Source organism: Buteo buteo, chromosome 3 (assembly GCF_964188355.1).
Source record: "Buteo buteo chromosome 3, bButBut1.hap1.1, whole genome shotgun sequence".
Lineage (NCBI taxonomy): Eukaryota > Metazoa > Chordata > Aves > Accipitriformes > Accipitridae > Buteo > Buteo buteo.
In genome coordinates this window covers 78,454,894-78,473,383 of record NC_134173.1, presented here as the reverse complement: position 1 = coordinate 78,473,383, position 18,490 = coordinate 78,454,894, and the positions used below count along the sequence as shown (strand labels likewise).

At 52.0% G+C, this 18,490-nt stretch overlaps 1 protein-coding gene across 3 annotated transcripts in view; it reads right to left on the bottom strand.

The window, feature by feature from the left end:
- Positions 1 to 2,224: 2,224 nt before the first annotated feature.
- Positions 2,225 to 18,490, bottom strand: part of NRBP2 (nuclear receptor binding protein 2) — a 29,224-nt gene continuing 12,958 nt past the window's right edge. For 2 of the 3 annotated variants that reach the window (XM_075024187.1, XM_075024189.1), the window contains exons 2-18: positions 17,233 to 17,355; positions 16,795 to 16,896; positions 16,434 to 16,523; positions 15,496 to 15,536; positions 15,309 to 15,403; positions 15,025 to 15,048; positions 14,619 to 14,702; positions 13,861 to 13,916; positions 13,042 to 13,137; positions 11,207 to 11,339; positions 10,923 to 11,025; positions 10,717 to 10,767; positions 10,204 to 10,339; positions 6,958 to 7,011; positions 6,437 to 6,500; positions 5,435 to 5,490; positions 2,225 to 3,568 (exon numbers count right to left, since the gene is read on the bottom strand). In XM_075024187.1, coding sequence (XP_074880288.1) covers positions 3,500 to 3,568; positions 5,435 to 5,490; positions 6,437 to 6,500; positions 6,958 to 7,011; positions 10,204 to 10,339; positions 10,717 to 10,767; positions 10,923 to 11,025; positions 11,207 to 11,339; positions 13,042 to 13,137; positions 13,861 to 13,916; positions 14,619 to 14,702; positions 15,025 to 15,048; positions 15,309 to 15,403; positions 15,496 to 15,536; positions 16,434 to 16,523; positions 16,795 to 16,896; positions 17,233 to 17,355 — 1,377 coding nt within the window. In that variant the 3' untranslated portion in view covers positions 2,225 to 3,499. The other variant, XM_075024188.1, reaches the window with a different exon arrangement.

The following is an 18,490-nucleotide window of genomic DNA, read 5'->3' as shown; positions in this document are numbered from 1 at the left end:
GCGGTCGTCGCCCCCGGCAGCGGCAAAGAGCGAGGACTGGGGAGTTGGGGCCTGCAGCGCTGCTGCTGCCGCCTGCAGAAGCTTCTCGGGGGTCTCCAGAAGCTGTTGCTGCTGCCAGCTGCAAGGCTGACCCGTCCTGCGGGCAAAGGCCGTGCCGTGATGCGCTAGAAGCGCTCGAAACGGAGGGCCCTGACTGTTACAGGGTGGTCCTTGGTCGTTAGGTGGGCATCCGGAGCTAAGAGCCCCGGTTACCTGTTGTGGAGATCTGTAGTTGCTGAATAGGCAATTTGAGAGCAGCTCCAGGACCCATCTGCTGAGAACTGAAGTGAAACATGGCCCTGGTGTCTGACTGTCCCCACCCTGTCCCTTTTACTCTTTATTTACTTTGCAAATGGGTCCAACCTCTTGCATCCAAATTTAAATGCAAGGGCAAGGTCAAACAGCCTGGCACAGGTGATCTCTGTCACAGGGGATGGAAGTGCTGCTCTGAAATAGGGCCCCAAAAAGACATCCCTTCCCAAGGTGGTGGTTCTGCTTTAAAGGGAAAATGCCATTAGTAAGGGACAGAGATATGTGCTGTTACACCGTGCACTTAATTAGTTAAACTGGCATGAGAATGTTGTGGCCTCTTGCCCCTGCTACAGAAGAGATGCAAGACTATGGAAAATCTATGATAAGTTTACAGATTCTGAAAGCCTGTTTTATAACAGATGTCAAAAGTTTAGGCCAATAAAGCTTATCAAAAGTAGTTAAAAGACAACATCTAGTTACTGTTAGGATGAGAAAGCCTTGCACTGCAAAAATTCTTTTCACCTAGGAGATAAAGGTACAATACCTGAATTGGAATGTGAAACAAGTGTGCCTTATTTTTAGCCTAAATTTAAGTGACAGCAGTTAACCACTGGAAAACATTATTATTGAGACATAGTGGATTCCTACATTATGCAATCTCTACTAAAAGGTGTGCATACCACAACTATAATATACGGGCAGGAATTACTGTCCTAAGCAGCTGATCAGACTTGACTATCGGTGTCTGAGGACACATCCCCTTTCCTGTAGGACAGGACTCCAAAGAGTTGTGTCAGACTTGCAAGTGTGAGGGCAGGATTTCCATTCTTGTGCTGGTGTCAGTTTTGCGAAGAAGGATAAGCATCCTGTTGGACATCAAGCTGACTGTTAGCCAGCAATATGCCCTTGCGGCAGAGAAGGTCAACATCTGGGAAAACCTTGCCAGCTGCTTGAGGGGACTGATCCTTCCTCTGCTCAGCACTGGTGAGGCCACATCTGGAGTGCTGGATCCAGTGCTGGGCTCCCCAGGATGAGACAGACATTGAGTTACTGGAACGAGGCCAGGGAAGGGCTTCTAAGATGTTGAAGGGATTGGAGCACCTGTTGTAGGAGAGGCTGAGAGAGCTGGGGCTGTTCAGCCTGGAGAAGAGAAGGCTCACGGGGCATCTCATCTGTGTGTACAAATATATGGTGAGAGGGTAAAGAAGATGGAGCCAGGCTCTCCTCAGTGGTGCCCAGTGACAAGAAGCAATGGGCACAAACTGAAAAATGGGAAATTCCATTTGAACATAGGAAAACAATTTTTTTTTTTTCTGTGAGTGTCATTGAACACGGGAACAGGTTGTGCCCAGAGAGATCCCCATCTGTGGAGATACTAAAACCTGACTGGACATGGTCCTGGGCAACCCGCTTTAGCTGACCCTGCTTGAGCAGGGGCGTTGGACTAGATGATTGCAGAGGCTGGAAGGGACCTCTTGAAATCTCCAGTGGTCCTGTCCAACCTCAACTGTTCTGTGATTCTGAGAGCAGCCTGTCATGTACTGGAAACGCCCTGCAGTAGCTGGTTAATGAATTCATCCTTGCTGAGTGCAGCACAGCCAGTAGCAGGGAAATCCATTGGTCAAACTGAGCTGAGACAAATCAAACAATGAATTCAGTGGGGTGAAATGTGTTAAAGAAGAGATAACTAGCTCATCAGGGAAATGAAGCAGTTGGTATATGAAGGAGTTTCTCAATTTGCAGAGGCAAGTGCAAACTTGTTCTGGAGACAGAGTGATTTCTGAATCAAGCAGCTGTATGATGTTCCTCCACTGAACTCCTTCTCTACCCAGTTTGCCTGACTTTGTGGATAAGTCTGTTGAACTCAGGGAAGCTATTTCACATCTTCTTAGTTTAACTGTAAGATTGACTAAGAAATTATCAAGCGGTTTGCTGAGTGGAGTGCTCTGATGAGATAAGCTACTTTCAGTGGCTTTATTGATTTGTCAGTTTGTAAAGTTGGCACAGCATAGCACAACTGGGAAATACAGCACAAGTTGGCAGCTCAGCATAGCATCCTAGCATGGCAAACCCAGCCCGGCATGATACAATTGGTGCAACACCGCAAAGCGCGGGCAACGTAATGCAGGCAGTACCACATGGAAGACCCAGCACAGCGCAGAACACCAGCACAGCGCAGCATGATACAGCTGGTTCCACACGGCACAATGTGAACAGCATGGAGCAGCACTGCATGGCTTTTGCGACACAAGTAATTCCTATTTGCACTTTTCACCAACTGAACCCGACATGCACAGCAGCTAAGATGATTGCCCCTTTCTCCAGGCTAATGACTGAAGTTCCAAACACCACAGGAGAAACAGGGAAGGAAGAGACATCAGGGTTTTTCCCCTTAAGATGCCATGAGATTTTGGAAGGCCATAAGACAAACTGGGGAATGACAAAGGTTCTGTTCAGCACCAATGAAGTTTCTGCTGATCCACATGTTTGGATCCAGCTGGTGAGTTTGGATTTCTGGAATTTCTTCTCCTGCCATGTCAAGTCCAGCTCACCAAGTCCTCTCTTCAGCTTACACCAAGGTGTGCAATTCTAATTACAAGGCATCACAGTGGTTCACCTCTGCTGGGGAAACCTTAACAAAACAGGAGAAAACTGGGTATAAAGAATGGAATGTGGCAGACCAGAAGCTGTGCCAGAGCCTTCCAAGCCTGCTCCTCTCCTCCCTTCTACAAGTATTACCAGCTGGCAAAGAATCAAAAAATAGCTTTGGGACCTGCAGTGAAAAAAGCTTATCATTCCCAGAGGGAAATTTATCAGTTTGGGGGATTCTTGCAGCAGCTTTGCATCTTCACAGACACCATCGGGAAGGGGCTGCAGGGAGTGCTACCCCACTCCTCACAACTCCCTTTGGCTTGCTGCTTCAGGAGTGGGGACCAGAACATGTACTCCTGCTTGGTCCTGACTTCTCATGATGCACATGTAATTTCTCGTGTTTGCTGATTACTCCTCCACTTGCTGTTGCCTTTTCACACCGCAGCTCAGGCACACACCTCTCATGGACTGCAAAGGTTCAGTCAGGAGCGAGTGGCCTGGTCAGTCCTGCTGGAGGAAGTTCGGTCAGGAGCCCCGCAGTTTCTTCCAGTCTGGTACACTTCCCGTCCCCTGCAGTACAGGGGGACCACTCTGTCCCAGACTGCAGTGAGGTGACTCACAAGGGAGGAGACCGGTATTTGTGGAAGGCATTTTCCAGGAAGTTAGCCAGCTTTTCACAGTCATCCTAAAATAGAAGAAAAAACATGCCAACAGATCAATTTGGCTTGGCTGCCTTGGACATCTCCTTCCTTACATGATTCCATCCCAAGCCACCGATTTCACATCTGAGTATTGATATGGGAAGAGAACAACTCACAAGCACATCTGGAACATACTACTAATAATTATCATATTTACTGAATAATGCCAAATGACCAATCAAGAACAGAGCCTTTTTGTGTCAGGTGCAACATAAAGGCAAAAGAGCAGACAGTTCTTTGGAGCTTCCAATCTGAAGGAACATAATGGGTCCAGCTTCTTTTGTTTAGTTTCATTTCAATTTAATTAACTGCTGGATCTAAAGTTATTTTCTATGGCCATCTTTTTTATAATATCCTCACTGCTAACAAAAATAAAAATTAATGTCACTTTTTGTTGGTCTGGCAACTGTTTTGTGCAGAAATCTCTTTTCTGACACATTCAGGAGTAGGTGGTTTCTAACACAATTAGAATGTTTATTCCTTAAGAAAGAAATTACTGAAATACACAATGATATGTAAAGGATGCAAAACACCCGCACCTTGTATCATAGAGGGGTTTTGGAATTGCCAGAAACAAACTCAAAATCCTCACTCAAATGAAAAATGCAGAATCAGTTGTTTTCTTGCTGCTTAGAGGCACCCCTTTGTCACTACTGCTGCTAAATTACTACTTTTCTTTTAAGAAAAACCTTGGATTTTGAAGACGATTTGTAAGGCATAGGTGGTATCTTTTGTTAGACCAGCCACTACAGTTGGAAAACCAGATGAGCATTTGGCTACACAGGTCCTTCAGGTCAGAAACAAGCAGCATACTTCCAAGCTAAATACAGGCTTGGAGTTTAACAAAGTATAAATCAGCTATACCATCCGAGAGAAAAGGTAGTCGGTACCGGTGGAGTAGGAAAGATGTTAGAGAGGGGAAGACGTGTTAAAAGGAGGTTATCTCCTAGGAAAAAGAAAGACAAAGGTAATTTACAGTCCGTGGAACACGGACCCGTGTGAGGTATATTCTACAGTACTAGGTTGCCTCAAATGCCATGTATTTTCCAGAGCACGGGAGAAAGCACCGCAGTGTGTCAGTGCCGAGCTGCACAGTCACCATGCTCAGATGAAGAAAGGAAGGAAGTCTAAATGTACTTTTTTTCCAGGTGTACCCACATAAATTTTTCATTCAATGAAGCTGACCCCTTCCTTGTCTAAATTCAGCATCCAGAATGAGGAATTCTCCAAAAATTCGCCTACAGCCCCGTAATTCCTAACTTGTACAAAATAATAACAAATATATTTTTAATTCTCTCCATGCTACCTTTCCTTGAGGCTATGCTGTTGAGTAGTCTGAATGACTGGGATGCTTTGAATTCTTTCTTGGGACTGTCTGCAAACTCTCTAAGGGAGAGCCTGGAAGTTCAATGTTGGGGTAGGCCATCTCTTCTGGCAGGCAGAAATCTGCAAAGTGAGTTAAGAGCAGCTGTCCAGGCAACACCTGGACAATGCCTCTGGGAGATGGGAGGTGGCCTCAGCTTCCTTCCCTTGGCACTCCTCTGGTTCTCGCATTCAGAATCACTGCGAGGTTGATGTAATTAACCCTGCCATCACAATATGACTGTCCCCTCAAAACAGCAACCTGGAGTTTGGCATGAGCAAAGTATGGAGAAAAAAACCCAAAAGAAACAAAAAAGGGAAGTGTCAGTCACTGCAAGGGCCTGGCCCCTGTCACCACTCTCTGGCTGCCAGATGGAGAACGGAGGAGCTCTTGCTCCTCTGAGGCACGAGGTGTCACACGGATTTGGGGACCACAGTAGCACGGTGCATGCACGACTGAGATGAGAAGGAGTGGTGAGGAGGCTTACCTCGTGGATGAATCCATAATGCACCAGCTCTGTGGCCAAGTCCTTGGAGTTATCAGCTGCAGAGACAAGGAACGGTGAGAACATGAAAGTTGATGCATCTCTTAGTTCCTCCGCTACCAGCAAAGTGCCCCTATCCCAACCGGCAGCACACCTGCATTACGCTTCATTATGCTTTAGGGGCACATGCTGTATACTTTTGGTTGGCTAAGTGACTGCTAAGTAATCCCGGGGCAAGCAGGGCACAGAGGTGGGCAGTGAGTTGGAGTTAAACAAGGTATTGGGCAGGAATGAGTTCCAGTCCCAAATCACACAAAGCACAATAGTCTTGGCAATGTGTCACTTCTTTGAGATTTTTTTTGCTTGTTTTGGCTCAGCATGAAAAGCAGGCAGGCCACTACCTGTAGGCAGAAAAACACAAGGAGCTGGTGAAGCAGCAACTCCCAAGCATTAATTTCCAAGCTTTATGCTTTAGTTTTGGCAGTAAGGCAGTCAAGGGATTCCAGCTACATGGCCTCCAGAAGGCTCCTGCATGTTTTAGGAAGGAGCCTGCTGTGCTGGACCTACTCTGAGGAGAAGCAGCCTTCCCCAGAGCCATGGGGCTCCCTCAGAGGAGAGTCCACCTTCTCCTTTGAAAGATATTGGGGAGACCGCACCAGTGTTGGGAATGAGGGAAGAATTCACTAGTGTTACCCCAAGAATTGCACATCACATGTCCCAGGGTGAAATGCAAGATCTTGATGGCCACTCACTGGACTCCCAACATTCACTTTAGAATGCACGTTACTACCACATGCCAGAGGCTGTGGGTCAGGGTCTGAGTAGACAAGAACTGATACCACACACAGATATTAGGGTTTAGTCTGCTCTTCCAGCACAAGAAGGAAAGAAAAGCTGGCTGTAAACACAATCTGTGTCTAACACAGTCTGAGCCTAAACCTGACCAGGGCCACTGGGCAATACTTCTGCATTCATGCACAAAAATCTGCTTGCAAATAAACCTACTGGGCAGCAAGTCGTAGCTCAACTGTCGATGCAATTTGTCCTCCAGGATCAGCAGAAGAGTCAGCTGCAGAAAGAAGAGAGTGCTCTTTATAAACACCAGTTTCTCCATAAGAGAGAAAGGTGCTGACTCTTCCATCAGCACTAGAAACTGCCAGCAGTGGTGAGCAGGGAGGATGTTGGTAACTGCCGAGATGTTGGACGTCTTTGGCAGGGTAGTTTGAGTGTCTTAGAGGAATGTTCTCTCAACAGTTACAGCTCACCTGCAACTGTTAAACTAGAAAGAAGTAGAGTTAAAAGATGTCCAGACAAAGATATCAAGGTCTTTCTGTCCTGCAGCCAGAGGGGGCTGGTGGCTTCATTCTTCTTCAGGCTTCTTTTATTATAAAGGGACAAGAGTAAGTCCTTTCGGTACTGCAGCAAACTAACTGAGACCAAACTTTTTCCCAGTCAGATGCCAGAGGTGGGTACAAAGAGCAGATCTTGCCCCAGTGCCTCATGTAGAATAGGAGCTGAATACTTACATGCCACTGGGTCTTGTCTTCATTCAGCTCCATGTTGCATTGCATTTGCACGACCTAGAAGAGGCCAAAATCAACATCAGCTTGGACACAGTCCCTCTGGCTCCCCCAGGCCCGCTTTACTTCTGGTCTCCAAGCATGACTTCCAAATTCCTACTTAAACCCCTTGATTCCAACTGCCAGCCTGACCTTCCACTTCTTCCCACATTTCTAGGAATTGTGCGGGTGGAGCAACTGAGGGTTAATTTAGTCCAGTATCCAGCTACAAACCATGGCCATCATCAGCTGACTGAGAGGTGGGTAAGGGAGCCCTGTGCAAGGTGCAGTTCTGGGAAAACTTTACAACCAGGATGAATTCTTCTGCTCCATTTGCCACAGGTAGGCTTCCCCCTAAAGCTCTGCCCAAACTCTTGGTTATGTTTTAATATCATACTTGTTCATGTACTTATGGGGTGAACAATCCTTAAATCAGACAGAAGAGCAAAACTGAAATCTTGAATATTTTATGGATTTTCTTTTGGAAACTCCACATCGCATCGCAGAATATTCAAATGTGTTAGATAAACATGGCATTTTATTAACATGTCAGCTTTGAGTTCCTAGGAAGAAACTGGGTCAGCTTCAAGCTTCAGTATGTCAGCTTCAAGTTCCCATGAAAATGGTTCACACCAGAAGTCATGTTGTCTGGGCAAAGGAAAGCCAGAAAGACCGTGCAATTGGTCACCCCAAAAGACGGGAAACCAAGTGAGGAATCAACATCCCTGTTCTAGGCAGAGTTTAACAGGGTTTCATTTATATTCCTTGATTTCAAGCTTATGCTCAGAGGTGAGTTATATGCTTGTTCCTTCCTCTGACCCAGTACCTCTCTACTACAGCTCCTCCCTATGACAAACATCCCTGGGCATTTAGCGCTCTCAGACAGAAAACTCGCTGTCCTCTGACCTTTATCATCTCCAGGCCATCCATTTCTCCAGGAAGAGCTGACCAGTGTGACTCTATGCCCAAGGTGGGTGCCCTTTCCTTACACCGAGTGACACCACTGCACTGTCTGGCTACATGCTCCTTTATATACTGAATTACATTGAACTGTGCAGCATCTTGCAGACGTCATCAGAGAGAAGGCTGATGACGTTTGAGTGCATCATTGCCATCCGCTCCCCACCTCTCTCTACCTGATGACTGTGATCAAAGAATCATCTAGATGGGAAGGGATATCAGGAGGTCTCTAGTTCAAGCCCCTGCTCAAAACAAGACAAACAGTGAATTCAGACCAGGCTGTTTAGAGCTGTGCCCAATTGGGTTTTGAAAACCTCCAAGGAGATCCCATAACCTCTTTTAGCCCCTGGTCCATTGTTTAACCATCCTAACCATGAAAAAAAATACCTTGGATCCATCCAGCATCCATATTCCAGTGCCTCCCAGTACAGACAAATAATCTGCATTGTAGTTACACTCATTTGGGACTTGCAGGTTTGTCCAGCTGCAAGTTTTCATGAAATCTGTAGAAACTCAGTGCTTCTGAGATTACTAGTCCCTTTGTCAAATTGGGTAAAAACTAGTTGAACACATTCGTCAGACAGACAATGCACTTGCAGAATTTTCATTGGGGCACTAGGTGAAAAAGCATCATGTAACAAATGCAAAGAGGGGAAAAGATGTAACTGTGTAGGTTTACATTTACATTTCTCTAACATTCCTGATTGATCACCACAGCACTCTCACTAAAAATAAACACTAAGCAGTATGAATAAAGCATAAGTGCACCAAAAGCTGATTACCAGACAGATACGAAGAAACTACTGCTGATGAACTTTTTGAAGGGAAGCATTTCATGGGATCTTTCAGGAATAAGAATTAGGTTTAGTCCTACATAGTATTTTTAACATTAATTCAATGCAGGTATGAAATTGCATTCACATCATCCATGGTAACAAAAGACAGTGCCATAGGTGATTAATGATGAATGACTAGAAGTGTCATTACAGGGAAATACCTGCACAGGGAAGTAACAGGTACCAAATGGGTTTTTAAGAGAGAGAGGTGCACACAGACCAATGAGTTCCTCTGACTGCTCCCAACGATGGCCGGCAGTTCAGGAGACACAAGCCGTTGTAAGAAGTGCCGTGCCTGAGCTATGCCCTGATGATGGTGGCCAACAACCTTGTCTCCCCATATGCATGTCAGCAAAGGACAAATGCCAGCTCCTGCCCCTGGGAAGGAATAATCCCTGGCAAGGACACAGGCTGGGATGGCCTGGCTGGCAGGAAAGCTTTACTGGCTCTGCTGGAAAGACTCTGGGGTCATGGTGGGCAGCAGGCGGGACATGAGCTGCAACGTGCCCTGGCAGCAAGGAAGGCCAACAGCGTCCTGGGGCACAGCCAGGAAATTGAGGGAAATAATTATTCCCCTCTACTTAGCACTTGTTAAACTACATCCAAGTACTGCATCTAATTTTGGGCCCCCAAAACAAGAAAGACATTGATAAACTGGAGCAAGCTCAATGGAGGGCCATCAAAATGATCCTGGGCTGGAGTGCTTGCTCTCCAAGAGGCTGAGGGAACAGGGCTTGTTCAGCCTGGAGAAGGGAAGGCTTTGGGGGATGTACCGGCAGCCTGCCCAAGCCCATGAGGGGGTTACGCTGCAGCATTGAACTGCTCTGTTCAGTGACGGATTACACCATGGCTTTGGAAGGCTTCACTTCTCTCAAACACCCTTGCATTGTGTTGGTCCTTCCCTGCCCTCCCTGCCTGGCACCCCTTCCACTCCCCTCGGGGGTCCATAAACCCACTTGCAATGACCTTTCTGCCCATGACTGCAGTGTCAGGGTGTGCAGTCTCGCCTGTGCAGTGCCAGGCAGAACAGTGCCTGAGCTCGGCTGGCACCTCAGCATGCCACTGCAGTGTCAGTATCAAACAATGATGGGATTTCAAACCTACACCCCAGAAACGAGGCACAGAATATGCCATGCCACAGAGCTGCCGGTGGACATGCGAGAAGGGAAGGCAGAGCCAAAGAATTGGAGGCAGTGGGGCTGCTTGAGAATGTCTCAGGTGAAACGGACCTCACTTAGCTCCAGCCAGAGGGACTGTTGCAGTCCCGGGGCAGCCAATGCAACGAGAACAGCTCTCACCCAGGCTGGAGCTCAGTGCATGGCTAAAGGGAGAGGTGTTCCTGCTGTAGGGTGTCGGGAATGGAGACTGTCCACCTACTCCCAGTAGAGAATCTGTCCCCACCTGGATTGGACCTTACCTTCCTGGTCTCCACATCAAAGGGCTCTGGGGTGGGAGTCTTGGCTTTCTGAGGGTCCTCCTGGGGCTGGGAGAGTGCACGTGGGAGGGCATGGGGTCGGGAAACAGCGAAGTTCATCAGGGGATAAATCCCATTCCTGGTACAGACACAGAGGGAGGACAAACAGCTAAGCCCTGTCCCCTTACAGCCCTGGCAAAGGTCAGCTGTGGAAGGCCGTGGCCCAGACCAGGGACCTGCACCCATGGAATGGCAGTGCTGGCAGGCAGGCAGACAGCACAGTGAGGAGGTGGCAAGCCACAGAGCTCCCCTTGGCCTGGCATTGCAGCCCAGGTCTGCTCGCCCCAGAGGGGAACCGCAGAGGGGATCGCACACGACCAGGTACTGCTGTGCAAATGGGATGCTCTGCATGTGCTGCAGCACAATCCCCTGCCCCTGGGTCCATGCTGCCCAGGGATCTGAGGGCAAAGAGACGCTAGACACATTACAGGTCAGCCAGCACCACCTTCAACCTACCTGACGTCTTCTAAGAATTTGTCGAGCTCAAGGAAGGAGACCTCTGAGTACCTGGGAGAGAAATGGGACAGGAAGATTACTGGAGGAGGCAGGAGAGAAGAGCGGTGTGAAGGACTACTGTGCCTTGACACCAGGATCACCAGGCTGTATGCAAGCCCTGGGCTCACGGCTGAGGCTGCTCTGAAATCTCCCATGCTCATTCCCACCTCCACTGTGCTCCAGGCCGACCCTCTCTCCGGATCTCCGCCATCACCATGTTCAGGTCCAGCTCCTTTATCTTTTCCTCCACCACGTTCTCTGGCATCAGATCTAGGGCAAAGGCAGAAAGGGGCTGTCAGCTGGGAGGTCCTGTATCGTAGACTCTGCAGCACAGACCCCAGGGGAGGTCTATGAGTCACTGCCTTCCCCCCCCAGGCTCTTCCACAGCCCCAGCTCTGCTGAGGCAGCAAGACAAGCTCAAACGGGGCAGGGTGGTCTCATGGTTACTCACACTGGTTGTTGATGAAGCAGTGTGCTGCCAGCAGCTTGAGAGAATGGACCTCAAAGAGCACCCGGTGGAAGAGCAGATTATTAGCTGTTGGCCGCTTGTCTGGGTTGAGGGTCAAGCACGACAGAATGAACTCCTGAGGGTCAAAGCAAAGGCATAAACTGGAGGCAAAGCAGGACATTCCCCTGCTTCATCCCCACCGCTGCCAGCTCCGGCTCCCTCTCACACTTGCATTTCCCGGGAAGCAGATTTGAGTGGCTGTTTCTGCCAGCGGGCAGCCCCAGGGCAGGGCAGGCAGTGTACAGAGCACCCGAGCTGAGGGAGGCAGCAGTGCTCCGGGCAGGCAGCGTGCTGCTGGCTACCCACCAACAGCCTGGCCACAGGACCTCTGCTCCCTGCTTGCTCTCATCCAGGGAGGAGGCTGCAGCGCAAGCCCAGCAAAAGGCTGTAAGGAGAACAGGCAGGGGTGTATCCCAGCAGCCAGCCAGGATCAACTCTGAGAGCAGCAGTCCACCAGGAAAGATGGTGGTAGGGCTGGAGAAAGGGTAAACTGAGCCAGCGGGAGGGATTCCTGACAGCGGCAGGATAGGAGGGATGCATCTGCTTGTTTCTGCTCACTGACGCAGTGAAAAGCAAGAACCTCTCCCTCTTCTGCATGCTCCAGTCTGGGGCCTGTCCTCCTGAACTGCTCTGTGCAGTTTCTGTACAGGTATCCAGGGCTATTCAGAATAGATGCAAAGACCAAAAAAATGATCAGAAGGATGACAGGGTGGGCACCCACACAACCTAACCCCTCCAAACCAGCTGCCCCAAAGACCATCAGAGGTGAACAGTGACACTGTTTGCCCCTGCTGCTGAAGGCTCAATGGAAGAAACTCTCTCTGGGACATTGTGCAAACAAGGGGACTGTTGCATCAAAGGGGGTGGGATTTACTATGGGATGCATGGGGGAATTCTGAGATCAAACAAGAGAATTTGGGGACTGTACAAACTTATTATGGGATGTTTTGGAGATTGGCCAAAGGAAGAGGAAGGGAGGGGTTGAGGAGGGTCAGGGAGGAAAATGGAGGGCAATAAAAGGGGCCAGCTGCCTGTAAGCACTCTGCTGGTCAGTACTCTTGTCTTGCTGAGCCCTGCATCTGATCACCTCAGTCTATCCCGTCTTCTTATACAACTCTATTCCTAAGTATTTACAGTGTAAGTTTGTTCTCTATTCCCTGTGAGCGTGTGTGGTCCTCTGGCAAACGTCAAGCTGGACTAGCTGTTAAATGAGGGGGTGTAGATACCAGGCAGACCATGGGTCTGACCAGTAACACAGAGACTCATGGGATGGGGCCAGATACCAGTGACCTCTGAAAGGGATTGCCCTGAGCATCGATACTTAGAAGCAGGACCTGGCTGTTCATGCTGTCTGTGCCCGTGAACACAGCACTCCTCTGTCTGTGCTGAACTATTCGTGGTTGGCCACGTCTGTATGGAGCGTGTGTGTGTGTGCACATGCGTGTGCACGTGCACCTGTTGGGAATTTGCACTCAGCCTTACCACTGGTAGGACTGGGAAAGAGAGGTGAGGACCAGCCTCTTATCTTAACCAGCCCAGGAGGGAGGGAATCCCTGTGTCCTTCAGCCCACCAGATCTGGCTGCCCTTAGGTCTGCAGTAGGTCGTCATCCCTGTTCCCTTTTCCCAGCACTGGTGTAACCTGGAGCACACAGCAATGCCAGGCTACCTGATGTTCCAGATACCAGCTGAGGGGAAGAACGCTCACGGGGAGATGTACACCCCAGGAGGGACGCCTGACCCACAGATGGGTCCCCGAGGCTCAGCCAGCTACACTCACCCGCATGTTGGGATCATCCAGAGAATGTCGTGCCCGCATGATTGCCTCCTCCGAGACCCGTGTGTCCCCGTTAGTCTGGATCTCCAGCACTGCCATCTGGGGAAGAAGGAGTGCAGCCATGTCTGCACGTGGCCAAGCCTTGGGTCAGTCCTTGAAGGCTTCCCAAAGGGACATCCCATGGCAGGGTGGCAGCTGTGGAGCTCCTCACCAGGGCACACAGCCCAGCCAGGCTCAGGATCTCCCGGGCTCCCCAGTGCTCCCCAGCCACTGCGTCCCTGCCCTCGGGGCCCATTTCTCACCTACCGCAGCTCTCCAGGCTGCTCACAGGTTCCTGGCAGGGTAGACATGGGAGGCTGCTCCCTGGGCACCATGCAGACCGGGGGACAATGCATACAGCACCAACAGCCCCACAGTCTGCCCGGGCAAGCTGTGCTTGGCAGTGCATGTCCTCCTGGAGCAGCACAGTCAGTCCCTGCCCCCTGTGTCCTCCCCTCCCAGGGCTGTCACAGCCCGAGGAGGAAGAGGAGGCACCAGTAGAGATGGCCAAGAGGCACCAGCCGAGCACAAAAGAGGTGAGCTAATAAGCCTATTGCTGCACCCAGGGCAGGGTAGGCCAGAGCAGCAGAAAGTGTGCTGCTGACTCCAGCAGTGATGCCTCCATTGTTGCAAGGGATCCCCGGCTCACAGTGAGATTTGGAAAAGGGCAAGGAGACTCCTTGGGAAGCTCCCCAGACCCCAGCAGGCTCAGCAAGAACAATCCTGCCCTGTAACCAGGGGTCACTGCAGGTTCCCAGGCACTGCAGCCATGCTGCTCCGTACCTCCAGTGCACACATCCCAAAGGAGAAGATGTCCACAGCAGTCCCGTCAGCCTTTTCTGCAAAACCAAGCCAGAACCACATCAGGCCAGAGGTACAGGCCACCACCCACTAACTCTGGGAACAGCCCCCTGCACCCTGCCTCATCCCTACAGGCATGTCTCCCCGCACACCCCTGCCCTCACCCCGACTAAGCCTGACCTTCCTCTGCCCACGCCACTGCTCATGCCTGCTTCCTCCAGCCCAGCACGCATTTTCTCACAGTTCCCTGCACAAAGCTTTCCCATTTATTCCCCTCAAATTTGCCCCCAAAAATACTCAAGGTGGGGATCACGTCATGAGTTTTCACAGGGCACAAAGATTCTTTACTCCTTTTTCCCTAATCGTTGTAACCTTTTACATGCTTTTGAGTGTTCCTGAGCCATAACCTGACCTTTTCAGAGCTATCTGTGGTCATGCTGAGATCTTGTTCCTAACCAGTAATTGCTAATGCACAGCCCATGCCCACGTAGGCACAGGTGTTTTTCCCACTTGCATAGCTCTGCACTGATCAACACTAAATTTTACCTACAATGTTATCACAGTCATTATTATCACATGATTTTCTGTGACTCATGGCCAACAGCTTTAGTTATGAATGCACTGAATAATTCTGTATTGCTGCAAACATACCGAGCCCACGCCTCGCACACAACCCCCCTCCAAGTCCCTCTGGGCACCCATGCTGCCCACACCCCCCAACAGACAGACCCCACACTCACGGCCGTACTCCGGGGGGAAGAAATGCAAGTTGCGTAGCTCTTCCCTCTCAATCCTGATGGGGCTTCGCAGGTCGTCCGGGAGGGCTGTGTTGGGGAACAAGAAACGTTCTGCATCACAGCTCTTCTAAGCTGTTTCCCCAGGGCTGCAAGCACAGACAGGTGCTCCGAGGTAGCTGGGATTTCTGTGGGCAGTCCTGCCCATGCGGACCAGCCACAGGGCACTCACTCCCCCAGGAGACCCCTCTGCTCCCACGATAGGAACAGCAATTCCTTGAGGGACAAAGGTTCCCCCTGCCTGCAAAGTCCATGACTGCTCCTCTGCCACAATGCCTCGGGCCCACAGGGGAGAAAGTTTGACCCAGTAATGGAACTGATGTGGTGGGAGAGGTGCCAGAGGAACACTCACCGTTTGCAAAGACCCTGTGCCAGACTGCCGGTCAGCGCCGATCCAGAAGCGGATGAGTAAGAAGGCATGGAGCAGAGGACACAAACAGAAGAGAAGGTAACTCCAGGCTTTGCATGGGTGATCCTCTGAGGGACCCTGCAGCTCTCGCCTCTTCTGCCCAGCCAGAACCCCCTCGGCACACCACCCTGCACGCCCCCCCCAACCCCTCGGCAGGCAGCTTACTCCTGCTGACTCTTCTCATCAGCGCTCGGAGCCACGGGCCAGCGAGGGCAGCAGCTTCCTACCTGAACCAATCTTTATGAGCCCGTTGTGCTGGATGAAGATGGTATCGCTGGTGAGGTTGCCGTGGATGATGGGAGGCTCACAGGAGTGCAGGAAGCTGGGGAAGCACCAAGCTGCCCTGAGCACGTTACCTGTGCCCAGCCCAACGAGGAGCAGGACGGCTGACGGTGCAAGTGATGGCAAGCTTACCTGAGAGCAGACAGGATCTGAGTGCACCAGCGCTTCCAGGCCTAGAGCAGAGACCAGAGCTCTCCGTCAGACGAGACACCCGTCAGAGCCCAGCAGCCGGATCAGGTCATTCCCACCTACTACCCAGTGACTGGGGAAATCTGCCCTCCACTAGCCTGAGACTGTTACTCAAAGATGGGCCGCATGCTGTCCCAGCAACAACAGTCTCCTTTCCGACCCCTGTTCAAAGAACACTATCAAAGCTGAGAACTCATCCTTATGGGCAGACAGAGCTCCCCTGAGCCCCCAAACCCCAATGGGAGCATGGACAGACACATCACAGAGGAGGCAAAGCTAGCTATGGTTGTGGGGTCCACGTGTATGGTTTTCTCTGTACACACCAACAGTGCGTCTCAGCTCTAGGAGTACCTAACTGCACTGGTGTGATACCGAGCTCAAACTTCATGGCAGGGCTTGCAAGGTCAAGCACGGGGACCCTAGAACGGTCACCCAGCTCCTCAGTCACAGCCAGCTGAAACCTGCCTGCAAAACCATTGGTCAGACCCATCCTGAGTGGGTTTGCTGGTGAAACTGGTCCCTTGGACCCAAGTAGTAACCTATCCACAAGCCCACTGTCCCTCATAGAGGGTGATGGAGACGCAGGCCTCCTGAAGCACGATGCAGCCCCAAGAAGCTCGCTGCAGCAGCTTCCAGCAGGTTCCCCACCCTCCGGGTCAGATCGTGACAGCAGGATCTGTTTCTGGGCTGTCAAGTTCTGCTCTTGGTCCAGCCCTTACAAAGATGCCATCTCCCTGCAGCGGGGAGTCCCTGGGTAACTCAGGGAGCAAGGACACACACTTGCTCTGCCTTATCAGAGACCAGAGACCCTCTCTGTGCCAGCAGACACAGAGCTACCCGCTTCACCTGGGACACCCCATGCCTGCTCCCAGGGAACCTACCCTGGCATTCATGGCCTTGTGGTTTTTCTTAGTTTTCTTCAGGAACTGTTTCAGGCTCCCTGAGGACACGTATTCTGTGATGAAGATGACCTGGCAGGGAAGAGAGGCGTCAGCTTCCCAGCCTCCCTGCACAGCCAGTGCTGTGCACAGCGCATGGACTGCACCAGCCAGGAGCACGCAGCCTGTGCTGGCCCCGCACGTGGGTGAGAGCGGGCTGCTGGCAGCAGAGTCACGGAGAAGGAAGGGGAGTCCCGGGGAGCGGGGTGAGGAGCAGAGCTGGGATCCCCACCTGGCTCCCACCGGCATCCCTCCCCCAGCCCGGGGATCCCCTGGAGACTTCGCCTCCCTGAGACCTCCCTACCCGCGCCTTCAAGTCTTTCACATCCAGCCAGTATTTGTGAAGCTTTACGATGTTGGGGTGATCCACAAGCACCAGCTGCTCGAACATGGTCTTGATCTTCTCCTGCGGGCAGAGAGAGGACAGGTGAGGTGGCAGGTCCTGGGATGTGGCAGGACACCTCCGAGAGCAAGGGAACCTGGGGCTAGAGAGGAGGCTGTGCCCTGGGTCACAGGGAAAGCTGGTTTTGGGGTACAGGGGACACATGGAGCTCTCTCTGAGAGAGAGGCCAAGGGAAGGCACAATGCCATGAAGACAGGAGCACAGCATGACAGGCTGCAATTAGCACTGCTGACTGACGTGTGCCCACGAACAGCAGGGACTGGCACTGCTGCCCAGGAAGGTGCAGCGGGCAGTCTCGGGGGAGGTGGGCACAGTCCCCGCTGGGGAGGGATGGCTCACCTCGTGTGCTTTAAAGGCCTTCTTGTCAGTGAAGAGCAGCTCGTTCCACACCACCTCCACGCCCTCCTCTGTGTCCATGGCAAGGAAGGTGCTCTGGATGCCCGGCATGTTCCCCTGATTCACCTGCGAGGCACGGGAAGGTGTGAGACAGCCCCGCTGCAGCCCTGCCCCATGGCTCCTGGCCCCACCGGAGGAACGTGCTGTGTGGACATGGGTGGTCTCTGCTACCGCTCCTGCGGAGGACTCCAGCCCACAGGAGGCTCTGGCCAGGAAACAGTGAGCGGAGCAAACCCCCAGCCCGCTGCCTGTTCTGCCCTGCCCTTGGGACCTGCCTGCTTGGAAGCTGAGGCATCGCAGCAGCTGCCACCGCTTCTCCAGGATGTGAGGGGACAGGAAAGAGCCAGCGATTCGGAGCAGTTCCTGTGTCAGCCCCTCTCGACTCTTCTAGCCCAGTGAGAAGCTGGTGGTGATGGTCACCTGCCGGCTCCACTCCCACATGCAGATGGGGACCCCCATGTGGACCCCACTTGCTAGCAGCTGTGGGGGAGCCACCCACACCCATGGCTCATGGTCACACTCGTGATGGACAGGGCAAATTAGAAGGTCTAGACAAACCAAAGCCATAACATCATCTCTTTTAACGTCCCAAGGAGACTGGGAGCAATTCCCCATGCCCCAGGGTCTGTCTGATGAGTTCCCATCCCCAGAGATGACAGAGCTGCGTCCCAGGACCCACCCCATGGCAAGCAGCTCTACAGACATCACCTCCACAGGCCACGGACACAGCCGTGGCAGCCCCATCCCAGCGCTGGGTCTCTGCCGATCCTGCTGGAGGGCAGCACCAGATCGCTGGTCCCCAGGCCAGCCAGGACCGATGGGTTCCCGGCTCCAGCCCGGGTAAAACCTGCTCAAAAGGCACCCGGTTCTGATAGGGGCTTAACAGCACAGAGACACCCCCGCCCCAGGACCAGGGGGTCCTGCCTCCCAGCAGCAGTGCCTGCTGCATCGCAAGTGGCCGTTTGCACCAGGCTCTGCGCGGTTGCTGCTCTCACTCTCCCCTTACAAAAGCATCCCTGCATGGGAGCAGGCCTGCAGCCCCCGACCTGCCCCTCACCTCCTCCAGCGGACCCGGGGAGAAGCCTGGGGCCGGGGCTGGGACCGCGGCTGTCACCCGCTTCAGCCCCGGCAGCTTGGGCAGAGGCAGCGCTGCCCGCTCCCGTCTGCCATGCGGCAGGAGCAGCAAGGAGCTGCCGACAGC